Source organism: Abramis brama (assembly GCF_963993115.1).
Source record: "Abramis brama genome assembly, chromosome: 21".
Lineage (NCBI taxonomy): Eukaryota > Metazoa > Chordata > Actinopteri > Cypriniformes > Leuciscidae > Abramis > Abramis brama.
Window position 1 is genome coordinate 16,431,743 of NC_139983.1, and position 11,693 is coordinate 16,443,435.

An 11,693-nucleotide genomic window follows, 5' to 3' on the forward strand; every position below is an offset into this window, starting at 1 on the left:
AACTCTAATTATAGCTAATGTATTCTACAGCAATACTCTGAAGTCAACTTAAAAATTGATGGTTTGCATTTCGTAAATTAAGTGTTGACTAAATTATCGCTCTCTCCCCAGAAAATATCTCACATGAGGTCAAATTAAAAAATGTATTCAGCCAATCTTTAAAGTCAAAAGGATAATTCACTGAAAAATGAAATCTGTCATCATTTACTCATCCTTATGTCATGCGAACCTTGTATAACTTCCTTTCTTCTGCAGAACACAAAGATATTTTGAAGAACACTGGAAACCAAACAATGTTTGAGCCCACTGACATCTACCAAATGGAGACACTTCTCAAAATATCATCTTTTGTGTTCCACAGAAGAAAGTCAGTCATACAGGTTTGGAACGATGGTGAGGACAAGTAAATGATGAAAGAATTTCACAATGAAATAAAAATGGACAATTATTGTTTTTTATTAAATATTGCCATTTATTATAAATGATTTATCCCTTTGTTTTTAAATTAATGTGCCCTCGTAATCTTTAATTAAATTAACTTCCCCTGCCTCTTGCAACGACATCTCTTATGACATGTTTACTGGCATGAGTGACAACCTGTCACTCACATGAGATCACAGCAATAGCAAACCACAACGATTCAATTAATTCCAGATGGACAAAATCAAGTCCCGCCCTAAATTCCATTCTCATTCGAGAAGCTATACAATAGGAAAGAGAAGACGATCACTTCCATTTCATGTCGACTTTAACTCTGAACTTAAGATGTTTTGTCATATGGCCAACTGGCATTAAAATATCTTCTCAGAGTGCCTTTGTTCATCCTTCAGGACTAAATACATGCCCATTAATATACCAATGGATCGACATCTTTTTAGCATTATATGGAGTGACAGTTAGATGAGACCTCTATCATCCCTCTCTTTACACTGACAGATGTGATTTCAAAGCCTCCGTTCAATGCCGTAACAGACTGCAATTTCACCTTCATTATTTCCTGATAAGGATGGTCTGTGATTGCAAGGTGGCATTCGTCAAAAACCAGCAGGTTGATTTTTGATAGTGGCAAGACTCCTTTCTTTAACACATGCAGGAAGATGTGGCACGTCATCACCAGCACCTGAAAGAACAGACATTATGGAAAAGAGAGGGATGAGGAGGATAGGAAAATATCACCGATTGAACAATGACACCTCATCAAGATGTTCAACAATTATATGAATGAATTCATGGGCACATTAAAACGAACATGTTTAAATCACACCTGATTCCCCATAATCTTTCTGTTCCACATCTCCTCAGGCCATGATGTCATTTCCTCTGACATGTAGTCGGCTACCTGGAGATCCGAGTGGGTTCTTACAGTAGATGCTTGCTGAACCACAGATGATGCTTTAATTCGGGAAAAACGAACAACACAGAATTTAGATTAATCAACAAGGAAAGTTTTGATCATGCTTTAATGGGGAACATGGCAACGCATTTGTGATATGGCAGACTAGACATTACTGACCTGCATTCACAAGGAAAACTGTTCTCTTTTCATCCTCTCCACGGATTTGGTGGGAGAGTTCTTTGATTAGGAGCACTGCGATAAAGGTCTTCCCTGAGCCAGTATTTAAGCAGACTATAGTATTGTGTTCAAGAGCTGCTTCAAGAAGTTCAACCTGAAAATGCAATTGGGTGAAATTATTAAGGCAAAATGTAATGTTCCATGAACAATAACATTAAAAAAATTGTTTTAATTCAGCAAGGATGCATTAAATTAAATCAAAAGTGACAAAACTATGTTGTTTATAATATATACAATTTATAACGGTTTCATAAGAAAACATATGAACTTTTTATTCATTAAAGAATCTTGAAAAAACTGTATCACGGTTTCCTCAACAATATTAAGCAGCACAACTGTTTTCAACATTGATTACAATGATTTCTGAAGGACCATGTGACACTTAAGACTGATGTAATGGCTGCTAAAATTCAGCTTTTCCATCACAAGAATAAAATATATTCCTTCATTTTTGGGTGAACAAACCCTTTAAGTATAAACAAAAACTTAAAGGACAATACAGTAATCTCCCAACCTAAGAACCTTTTCAAAAGGCTTGCCTGATATTTTCTTGGTGTGTATATGTTGTCATGGATAGCTTCCTGTTGCCACGGGAGACCGAAGAAGGGCCCCATGGGTGAGGAGGCAGGGGTCACCAGCTGTAGGCCAGCCATGCTTATAGACTGTTAAGCAGGGGACCTCCAGTCATCCAGTGTTTATCTCATTGCATCGTGGCCTTCTAATGCTCACTGCAAGAGACAGACATGTTAAGATCAGATCAGTAGGTCACCAACAATAGTGCTGAATTCAACTATGCCACATTGCTGTTACGTTCGTGGTATTTTGAGCGACATGTTATTCAGTTAGGGTGGATTCATCTGGGTTACTGATTATAGATGAGTGTGTTTACTCACAGCGTGTACGTTCCCCACTCTGCTGTGTGACCAGGCCGCACTTATTCTGGGCATCATTATCAGAGCTCTTAAAATCAGCTCATTCTTGTTCCCCTCGAGTTACTCTGCTTGGAAAAACAGACACACACTTAGAACCTGCACAACTCTAAAGCAAGAACAAACATGTTTTACATACGGAGCAAACAGGTCTGAGATTATACCGTATTTTTCAATATCTTTACTTATGGAATCAAGCAAGCACCTTACTACAATGTAGTGATGTGAAACAAACCAAAAAACTATTTTACACACAATATTAAGTCTAAATTAAATCAATAATATTTAAAAGCATGACATGTATTGCCTTATTTATTGACAAAGCAGTTGGTCAGATTTACTTTTGGTCACTGGCATACATTTGGGTTCACATTGTATTTTATTCTGGCCAAAAATGTATATTTGTTTTGCATGTAAAGCGACCAACAATTTTGTTATTACAAGCCTAAACTGACATTCATTCAAAATTTGTTTGATTAATTGCCTAACTATTCTACTGCAGTCATCAGAATTTATATATATAATAAATTCATGCCTAACAACGCCCTTCAGCCGTGACTTATTCACGATACAGCACAGCCTCTCGTACCTTATTGCTTACATAAAAAAATATTATATATACTAATTTCATCTTAAACACCTTCCATCATATACATTGAGAGTAAGAAAAGCTGCATTATAGCTTCAGCTGCGAGGTTTCTGCAGCTGGCTAATGAGAGGTCTGTAATTTGGGTCTGTATAATAGGTGTTTATTGTGAGAACTGGTGAGAATGGCACACTTGGCACTGCTCGAGGTTCAGGCGAGAGCGCGTCTGCAAACAGTGGCGAGCGTGACGAAAGGCTGTAAGGAAAGCCCTTATATGGAGATGTTTGGGCGCGTTTTATGCAAATGACTAACCTCGTGCACGTGGCCGCTCATTTAGAATACTCCAAATTCACTAACAACAGAACGATGTTAAGAACAAATTCATGTGCGTACGAATGTGTTGTGAATTAGGTGGAGATCTTTCGTAAGAAGTTCTCCTGTGCGTACAAATACGAAATAATCCACGCAATTACTAGTGAATGAGACCCAATGTTACTAAATAATAAATGAAACGCGTCAATAATGACAAATGTTTCTTATTTGAACTAAATAGTTGACTAAATCATCCATATATTATCCATTGCTTTCACCCATTAGCAGTGGGCATTTAAAAAAACATGATGTGACTATTTCAGCAGATAGACATGATCACAGTACCTTAATGCTGCAGATGGGGGAGGGGCCCTGAGATAATATTCTTTCAATACTGTGAAAAAGAAGAGAGAAAATTCAGCTTGTGATAATGGACATATCTCTGGCAAGGAGAGGACAGCTGAATTTGGATGACAACTGGCTTGTCAACACATTTTTGCCACTCAGGATCGAGCGCACACTTTCCTCCTGACAACCGCTGTTCGACACAGCTGCAACAAATCACCACAAGTCATTTCAGCTCAAGTAACACAAGGCTTCATTTTCAGTGAGTGAACACATTTGCTCTTGGTTAAAAATCTGCTCTAAGACTTCATGTTCGGGTTCATGAATCTCTAATGCAACCACATAGGTTATTTACTTTCAGATTTTGAAAACGCTGACACACATCTGTTTCGGTGAACGAAACATTCGATGTTAAACGCTTGGCCGCAAAACAGCTGGCCAGGTCACGGCTGCCCGATTCGACTATGCACAAGCAGATTTTCAGTGTTGAAAATCAAGGCTTGGGACAACTTGTTACTGGTACTTTATCTTAATTAGTCAGATCAAGACCATCACAAAAAAAAATAGTTACTACAGTAATTATAGTATCATAAAACTGATTTCCTTTAAACAGGATTCAAGAATCTCTGTCTTTTTGAGTTGCAACAACTAATATAATAAGATAAAATAACATGCAAAGTTGCAACAGGGGGAGAAAAGTGTACACAATATTTAAAAGTATTTCATATTCTACAGCTTTATATTAAGTTTTTTGCACATAATAAATACAATTTATGATACAGACAACCAATTCAACCTTTTTTAGGCCAAGGACCCCTTGGTGGACGACAAAGAGATGATGCATGAAAACTGTTAGGCTAGATACTGTATAAAATAGTTGCATATAGCCTATATAATAACTGGATTAACGACAAACCATTGTCAGATTAATCGAATATCCAAATGCTTGATAGTTGCAGCCCTAGTGTCTTATTTTTTGTCAGTGGTGGCCAATAACAAGTTATAAGTAGAAGTTAGAACTGTTGTATTATAGTAACAACACCTTAATACAATGGTTAATTTTTGTAAAGCCAGTATTCTTAATTCTATCTATAATCAAGATAGGATAATTGACTATTTGATTAGGTTGATTTACTGCAAAACAGATGAAGTGAGGTGCTCTGAACTACATCCACTTGAACAAACCAGCATGGATGTCTAGACTTCCTGTTAACCTCTAGCCACACTGTAGGCGAAACGGCTGGCCAGACTGGCTGCATACCGCAGTCCCAGTCGAGTTTCAGAACAAAGCGCTGAGCATGACCTACATTACCATGTGAATGACTCTGGATATAGCGGCAGCTATGATTCTGTGAGGACTGATTGTTTACAAGTAAACTTCAATCCAAGATTAAATAGCTAAAATCTCTCAAAAAAGTGCCCACTACAGCAGAAACGCGTGCCCAAGAAAGGAGAACTTGCACTGTGGAACAAAAACAGTAGAGAAACCAGCTGTCCTTAAATTGGTTCAAACATAGACTGCAAAAAAATAATAATAATACATTGATTCATGCATTTAGGAGAACTATGAGTTCCATTACGACTCTAATCATTTACATTCCCAATAAGAAGATATTCATATACAAACAAGACAAAAACTGGCTTCAAAGTAATTCCACATGCAGGAGTTCCAACATAAACGTGCCCAACACCTGATTTCAGGACTCCAAAACTCACACTTGTCACATGAAAGGGCCCCTCAGGCCAACCCATCCAGCGGGTCACCTGATCTGACCCTGAAAATAAAGGGCAAGTTTCCATAACCCCGTCTCATGCACTCATAAATTCTCATCAATAATTCATTCTGCTTACATTACTGTCACTTTATTTTGAAGAATGCAACTAGTTGATTCAGCGCCATATGGCATTTGCAGCGCATGTGAAATTTTCTAAAGAGATGCAACAGCAAATTTATAAACTTAGTCAAGTACACAACTTCACAGTGTTATTCTTCTGTGGTGTCTGCATTTCTAGAGCTCACTGTAACCCTGAACGTCAGACTAATATCAGTTATTAAAACCAGTTTCCAGATATAACAAGTCATGAAATAAGGACATATCAACTTGCATCACGCTTAGTTTTGAGTTTGAAGCCTTTAATATGGACCTGATGGATCTGTCCAGATTATTTATAATAATTCATTACATTTATATAGCGCTTTTTCTCGGCACTCAAAGCGAATTACATAGAAGGGGGGAATCTCCTCAATCACCACCAGAATAGTAAGCTTTAGTAAGTTGCTTATTTTATTAATAAGATGCCAAATTTATGACAAATCGTGTTAGTTGTATTTAAATTTTCCAATTAAAAATGCATAGCAACAGAAGCTTTTGTAAATGACAGCATTATTAAAGCAATAACTGGCTTTGCAATCAATCAATAAAAATAATCATTATTTTAACTCCGAAGCATTAATATCAAAACACCAAATGTCATTAGAGTGCATAACAAAATCAACTTCACAGCATATGTTGAGTAAAGCATTTTAAAATGAACGTTCATCATGTGGATTATATATTCATATGGGTTAAATCAAAGTACAATAGTACCATCCGATACCATGACTGTACCAGTGCTGCCACACAAGTTTTTAGGATATAGCAGACATCATGGTAATAATTCTACCACAGCACTTTTTTTGTAAGAGACATCATTGTGGTGCTAATAAGATACTTGTGGTAACACCAAAGTGCATGTCTGAATAGCATGGTATTACCAAGGTACCTCAAACAACCTGAAAGATCCTATTAAGATTTTATTTTTTTAATAAATAACCTTAATGCAACATCACATTTACTTTATTCTAAAATGAAAAGGAAAGACAAAACGCTTTTAATCATCCTTGATGGCACACAAGCAGCTTTGCCCACATTTCTAACACAAACAGATGTCAAGCAGATGAAAACCAAAGCCCTCCAGTAACATATTTACCGCACTATACACATCATAATCACAAATGCATCTAAACAACTAAATATGATTATTTATGCATATCAGTTAGGCCTCATTGCGACCTTGGCCTTGAAGCCAGCAACACACCCAAACACCCCCTCCCACACACACACACACACACACAAATCGTGAATCTGTCAGTTTGCCAACTACAAACGTGATTCTTGCACTATACTCATATTTGATCACATGTGAAGTACATCACCGAATCTGTCCTAATAATAAATACGTCTGCCATGTGAATCAGACGGCTAACAGACGCGTGTAGCTAAAAAGGCACCGTCATGCAAGAAGAAAACACAACATGCATTGATTTACCTCACTTAAAACGTCTTATAATAAACCATGTATTGCATTTAAACAGTCAGGGACTGAAAGCAGAAACAGTTTTTAACTGATGTAAGCCGGACAGTTCTGTTTTAATGGTGGTACGTTAGTGGTTAGCACGCGAGCTCGTGTTAGCTTCGGTTGTTTTTATTGATTATTTCAGGATCACGAGAGGAAGAACACAAGCGATCAGGCCGCGATGTGTTTGTATATTGAGGCGCGTGCTCACCGATGGTGAATTGTTTTATTGGTCGTGTTGTGTTGAAGAATGTCTTGTTAAACGGTGCGGCGCCCCTCTCTCCCCATTCCCTCCTGCTGCTGCTGTTGTCAGGCTTCTGCACGCGAGTGAAGTCTGCCACTACGAGGAAAGCGGGAAGTGTGAGCACAGCTACTATGAACACAACTATTCCATAGCACTGATGATTCTTTAAAATAAAAGTCTCCGCCTTTCTCTGACAGAAACTAAACGTGTGTTGCTTTAACTATGGGCTGTGGAACTTTTGAGAAACAGAAGCACACATTTCATACTTACACTAGTCTATTAATGTCATAAACAATTCCAAACAATTCCAATGTGTTGTGCAACTCAATATTTGTGTTGTGTTTAATTAAACATTTTTTGTCCTGCTAACATTAATTAGTAAACTAATTAAATAATAGTTTAATTTTCCTCCACATTCGGTCCACAAATTATATTTACCTCAATTCTTGTTTGTTTTCTTCACACATTGCGATGATAATGACGTCACAACCGTGAGGTGTTTTTTTAAAAACGTTTATGTAATAATGAATCTTTTTTTTTCTCTACATAATCACTTAAATTGTTTATAAGTATTTCCTTCTTGAAAGTTCGGGTGTAACATTAAAATCCATACACAAAAAGCATTACAAATTTCGTAAAAGTAGCAACAACAACAACAACAACAACAACAACAACAAAAATATGGTAAAAAGTTTCCAAGACAGTTTTATGTGACCTTCATGTAACAAAAAACCTGGTTCATAAAATTGGCCAAAAACAAACACTTACATTTGTATTTCCATAGCTGTGTAAAATATATAGAATAAAGTAATATCATAGTACAAACGGTAGTACAAATGCGATGTGAAATCAGAAGTTAACGGCATAAAAAAAGGAATTATTCTTAATGTAACTAAAAATAAATTGTAAATAATATATATTTGATGAATAGAAATGACAGAGCAACGAAAACAGCTAGAAAAGTGCTACATAAATATATTACATCTAAATATGTTTCCTCTGAAGTCCAATACGCTACCAAACTGGTAGGCCTACCCAGAGCATCTGAGAGCAAAGTTATAATGGTATCTTACTGCCATCTACTGGTAATTTTAGGAACTATCGTCGTTTCAGAAAGAGAAACGTTTGTGACGTATATTTGAATCTGGATCACAGTTCCTGTTTTGTTGTATTGTATATCAGAGAGAGCTGCACTTAAGTGGGAAAAGATTTTAGATCATATATAAAAAAAAAGTACAAAACTGACATAAGAGGAAAGACACCATAGTTCCTGTCTTCTGCACTGTCATAAAACAACACATAAAGAAGCAATCGTAATAGACATAATACTAAAATAAGTGTAATTTAAAATGCCGTAAACTGTATCAGTGAAAATGACTTTAGTGTTGATCTGATTAGTCTTATTTAACGTATACGGTGTATACTGCTCATCATCCAGTACTATTCGAAAACGCTGCACTTTCCCGAGATGCATCCGCTCCAGCTCTCTTCCTTTAGACCAATCAGAAGGATGGTCAGAAAACCCTTTTCTCTGATTGGCTTAAAGCTGCAGATGCGCAATTTTCAAAGTCAGCTAACTGCAGAGCTTGAGACTCGTAGTCAGAGCGGACAGCAAATAAAGTGGTTTCAAATAACTTGCGGTATTGGAGGGATTTAAACGGCTTTATCATCTTACTTCATCTGCTTTTAAAGTACATCAGTTAAACGGTACGTGCATTTGCGAATTTTTTTTCTCATTAGCTTGTTGTTTTTGTCATTTATTTTGTTTAGGCGTAATTTAGGCTAGACACAATGTCAACATAATGGATCTGATGTTTGTTATATATATTCGTGTATTTTTAAGTGGGGCATATATATGTAAACGACCTTTTAATGTGACTTATTTTTGCTAATTGACTCCTGCTTTTGTTTAAAGGTTAACTTACATTTAAAGGGCATTTTCTGACCTGGAGCCCAGAAGACGCTCCTTTAACATGGCATCATCACAGATACCAGCAGCCAAAAAAGATGAGAAAGGAAGAAATATACAAGTGGTTGTACGATGCAGGTGAATGTACATGGTATATGTATGTGTGTGGTGTGTGTGTGTGTGTGTGTGTTTGTATATGTTTAATATATGCTAGTTTTCCTCTGGCAGTGGTTTTGCATGTTGGTTTTTACACTCCTGGTACAAAACCCTCTTTTGTTTATATTATTTAAATAATATGCTAATAGTGATAACCGTTAGGTGATCCGTGATATTTATTTTTATTCTTCTTCTCTCTGAGACAATTCTCTACAAATGTAAAGCTGTCACGTTTTAAATCCAATTTATACAATTTATTAATTACAATGTTTGTTGGCCAAAAGAATGGTTTGATCATTTGTGCTGTTTTTCTTGTTTCATAATTGCTGAAAAGCATAATATAGGATATTTATTTACTTTTCTATTATTTTAACTATCTTTTCTTTATTCTGTTCTTTGTTCTCTGTTTGATTAATGTTTATGAATTTTTATATATAATTGTGTGTTTATGAGATGAAAATTAACATCTCAGTCTATATCATTCTCATGTCTGATGTGCAATTCACAGGCCCTTCAACACAGTGGAGCGTAAATCTGCCTCTCATACCGTTGTTGAATGTGACCAGAACAAAAAAGAGTTGACGGTCCGTACTGGAGGCGCCACGGACAAAGCCGCAAGAAAAACATACACTTTTGACATGGTTAGTTTTTGGCTTGTTTTCCACCAACATCCTGAGTCTTACTAATGTCCAAATCTTTTCCTGTGCAGTAATGCTCATTAAATGTCTGGTCTCTGGTTTAGGTTTTTGGTCCTTCTGCCAAACAAATTGACGTTTATAAAAGTGTGGTTTGCCCCATATTAGATGAAGTTATTATGGGCTACAATTGTACTATATTTGCGTGAGTATCTCTCTTTAAATATAATATCATTCAACTTTACTGATGGCTTTACCTGTTATGTTTCTAAATTTATATAAAGGGTTTTTCATCAAATGTTTTTAAATGTAATACCTCAGTTATGAATTTTGCCATGAAAAAAGTCAAAGTAGTATTTATTTATTTGTTTAATTTCTGTTTTCTAAAAGATATGGACAAACTGGAACAGGGAAAACCTTCACAATGGAGGGTGACAGATCACCCAATGAGGAGTTCACTTGGGAAGAGGTAACATTTGAGTTGCATTTTGGCAGTTCTGCAGCAGTATAAAGTGTATCTCCAATGGCTGTTTAGAATAATATGTTCAATTATTAGTGTTTTATTTCTTTCCTAAAGGCCACTAATGCTAATAAAGTTTTCTTGCACCAGCAACTATTTTAATTTAATTTAATGGAACTCTTTCTAGCCTTGTTCTGACTCTTATTTTTGCTACTGTGCCTTTATGACTTAGATGTAGATGATAATCTATTATGCTCTTTGCACATTAACTAAATAATAATGCTTTCTTATTGAGATTTTGCTGTTGGGCCACAGTATCAGTACCAATATTTCCTTGATATGATCTGCTCAGGGACTCAGGTTTGTTTTTTGTTTTTTTCTATCTCTCTCCCTTTACTTTGACCTTCTCTCTCACAGGACCCTCTGGCTGGAATTATTCCCAGAACTCTTCATCAGATCTTTGAGAAACTGTCCAATAACGGCACAGAATTCTCAGTGAAGGTATCTCTGCTGGAAATCTATAATGAAGAACTGTTTGACCTGCTCAGCCCTGCTCCTGATGTCACAGAGAGACTACAACTGTTTGATGATCCCAGAAATAAAGTATGCTTCTAATGTATTACACCTCCCTATAATATCCATATCATAAGAAAATATTCACTCAAATCTGACATTCTGTGTTTCTGTCAGAGGGGTGTGACCATTAAAGGTCTGGAGGAGATCACTGTGCACAACAAGAATGAGGTATATCAGATCCTGGAGAGAGGAGCGGCGAAGAGGAAGACGGCCTCCACCCTCATGAATGCTTACTCTAGGTAATAACTGGATCTTGCATCTCAATTTAAGAGACAAACAAAATTGTACGCCATTGCTAAGTTGTTCATTGTTTAAAATGCCACTCTTCGACTTATTCCACCAGTCGATCCCACTCCGTGTTCTCCGTGACCATTCACATGAAAGAGATCACACTGGACGGAGAGGAGCTGGTTAAGATCGGAAAACTGAACTTGGTGAGTCTACTTTCTTCTCTGGCTCAATAGTGGGAGTTCACCAGTGTTAAAGTATTTTTAAACTGACGACTCGTCTGTCACTCTGTTCAGGTGGATCTTGCGGGTAGTGAGAACATCGGGCGATCTGGTGCTGTTGATAAACGTGCGCGTGAAGCCGGCAACATAAACCAGTCTCTGCTGACTCTGGGTCGTGTAATC

The 11,693-nt window shown here is 36.8% G+C and overlaps 2 protein-coding genes across 2 annotated transcripts in view; one reads left to right on the plus strand and one right to left on the minus strand.

The window, feature by feature from the left end:
• The window catches only part of dicer1 (dicer 1, ribonuclease type III), a 34,075-nt gene extending 26,647 nt beyond the window's left edge, over window positions 1-7,428 (minus strand). The window contains exons 1-7 of the mRNA XM_084097357.1: window positions 7,293-7,428; window positions 3,746-3,794; window positions 2,467-2,570; window positions 2,113-2,301; window positions 1,514-1,667; window positions 1,265-1,392; window positions 986-1,120 (exon numbers count right to left, since the gene is read on the minus strand). Coding sequence (XP_083953483.1) covers window positions 986-1,120; window positions 1,265-1,392; window positions 1,514-1,667; window positions 2,113-2,226 — 531 coding nt within the window. The 5' untranslated portion in view covers window positions 2,227-2,301; window positions 2,467-2,570; window positions 3,746-3,794; window positions 7,293-7,428. The remainder of the gene's footprint in view (window positions 1-985; window positions 1,121-1,264; window positions 1,393-1,513; window positions 1,668-2,112; window positions 2,302-2,466; window positions 2,571-3,745; window positions 3,795-7,292) is intronic.
• Window positions 7,429-8,894: 1,466 nt separating this feature from the next.
• Window positions 8,895-11,693, plus strand: part of kif11 (kinesin family member 11) — a 9,490-nt gene continuing 6,691 nt past the window's right edge. Inside the window, exons 1-9 of the mRNA XM_084096299.1 lie at window positions 8,895-9,032; window positions 9,241-9,372; window positions 9,899-10,031; window positions 10,133-10,230; window positions 10,416-10,494; window positions 10,903-11,088; window positions 11,176-11,300; window positions 11,405-11,495; window positions 11,586-11,687. Of these exons, the coding sequence (XP_083952425.1) occupies window positions 9,299-9,372; window positions 9,899-10,031; window positions 10,133-10,230; window positions 10,416-10,494; window positions 10,903-11,088; window positions 11,176-11,300; window positions 11,405-11,495; window positions 11,586-11,687 (888 nt within the window). The 5' untranslated portion in view covers window positions 8,895-9,032; window positions 9,241-9,298. The remainder of the gene's footprint in view (window positions 9,033-9,240; window positions 9,373-9,898; window positions 10,032-10,132; window positions 10,231-10,415; window positions 10,495-10,902; window positions 11,089-11,175; window positions 11,301-11,404; window positions 11,496-11,585; window positions 11,688-11,693) is intronic.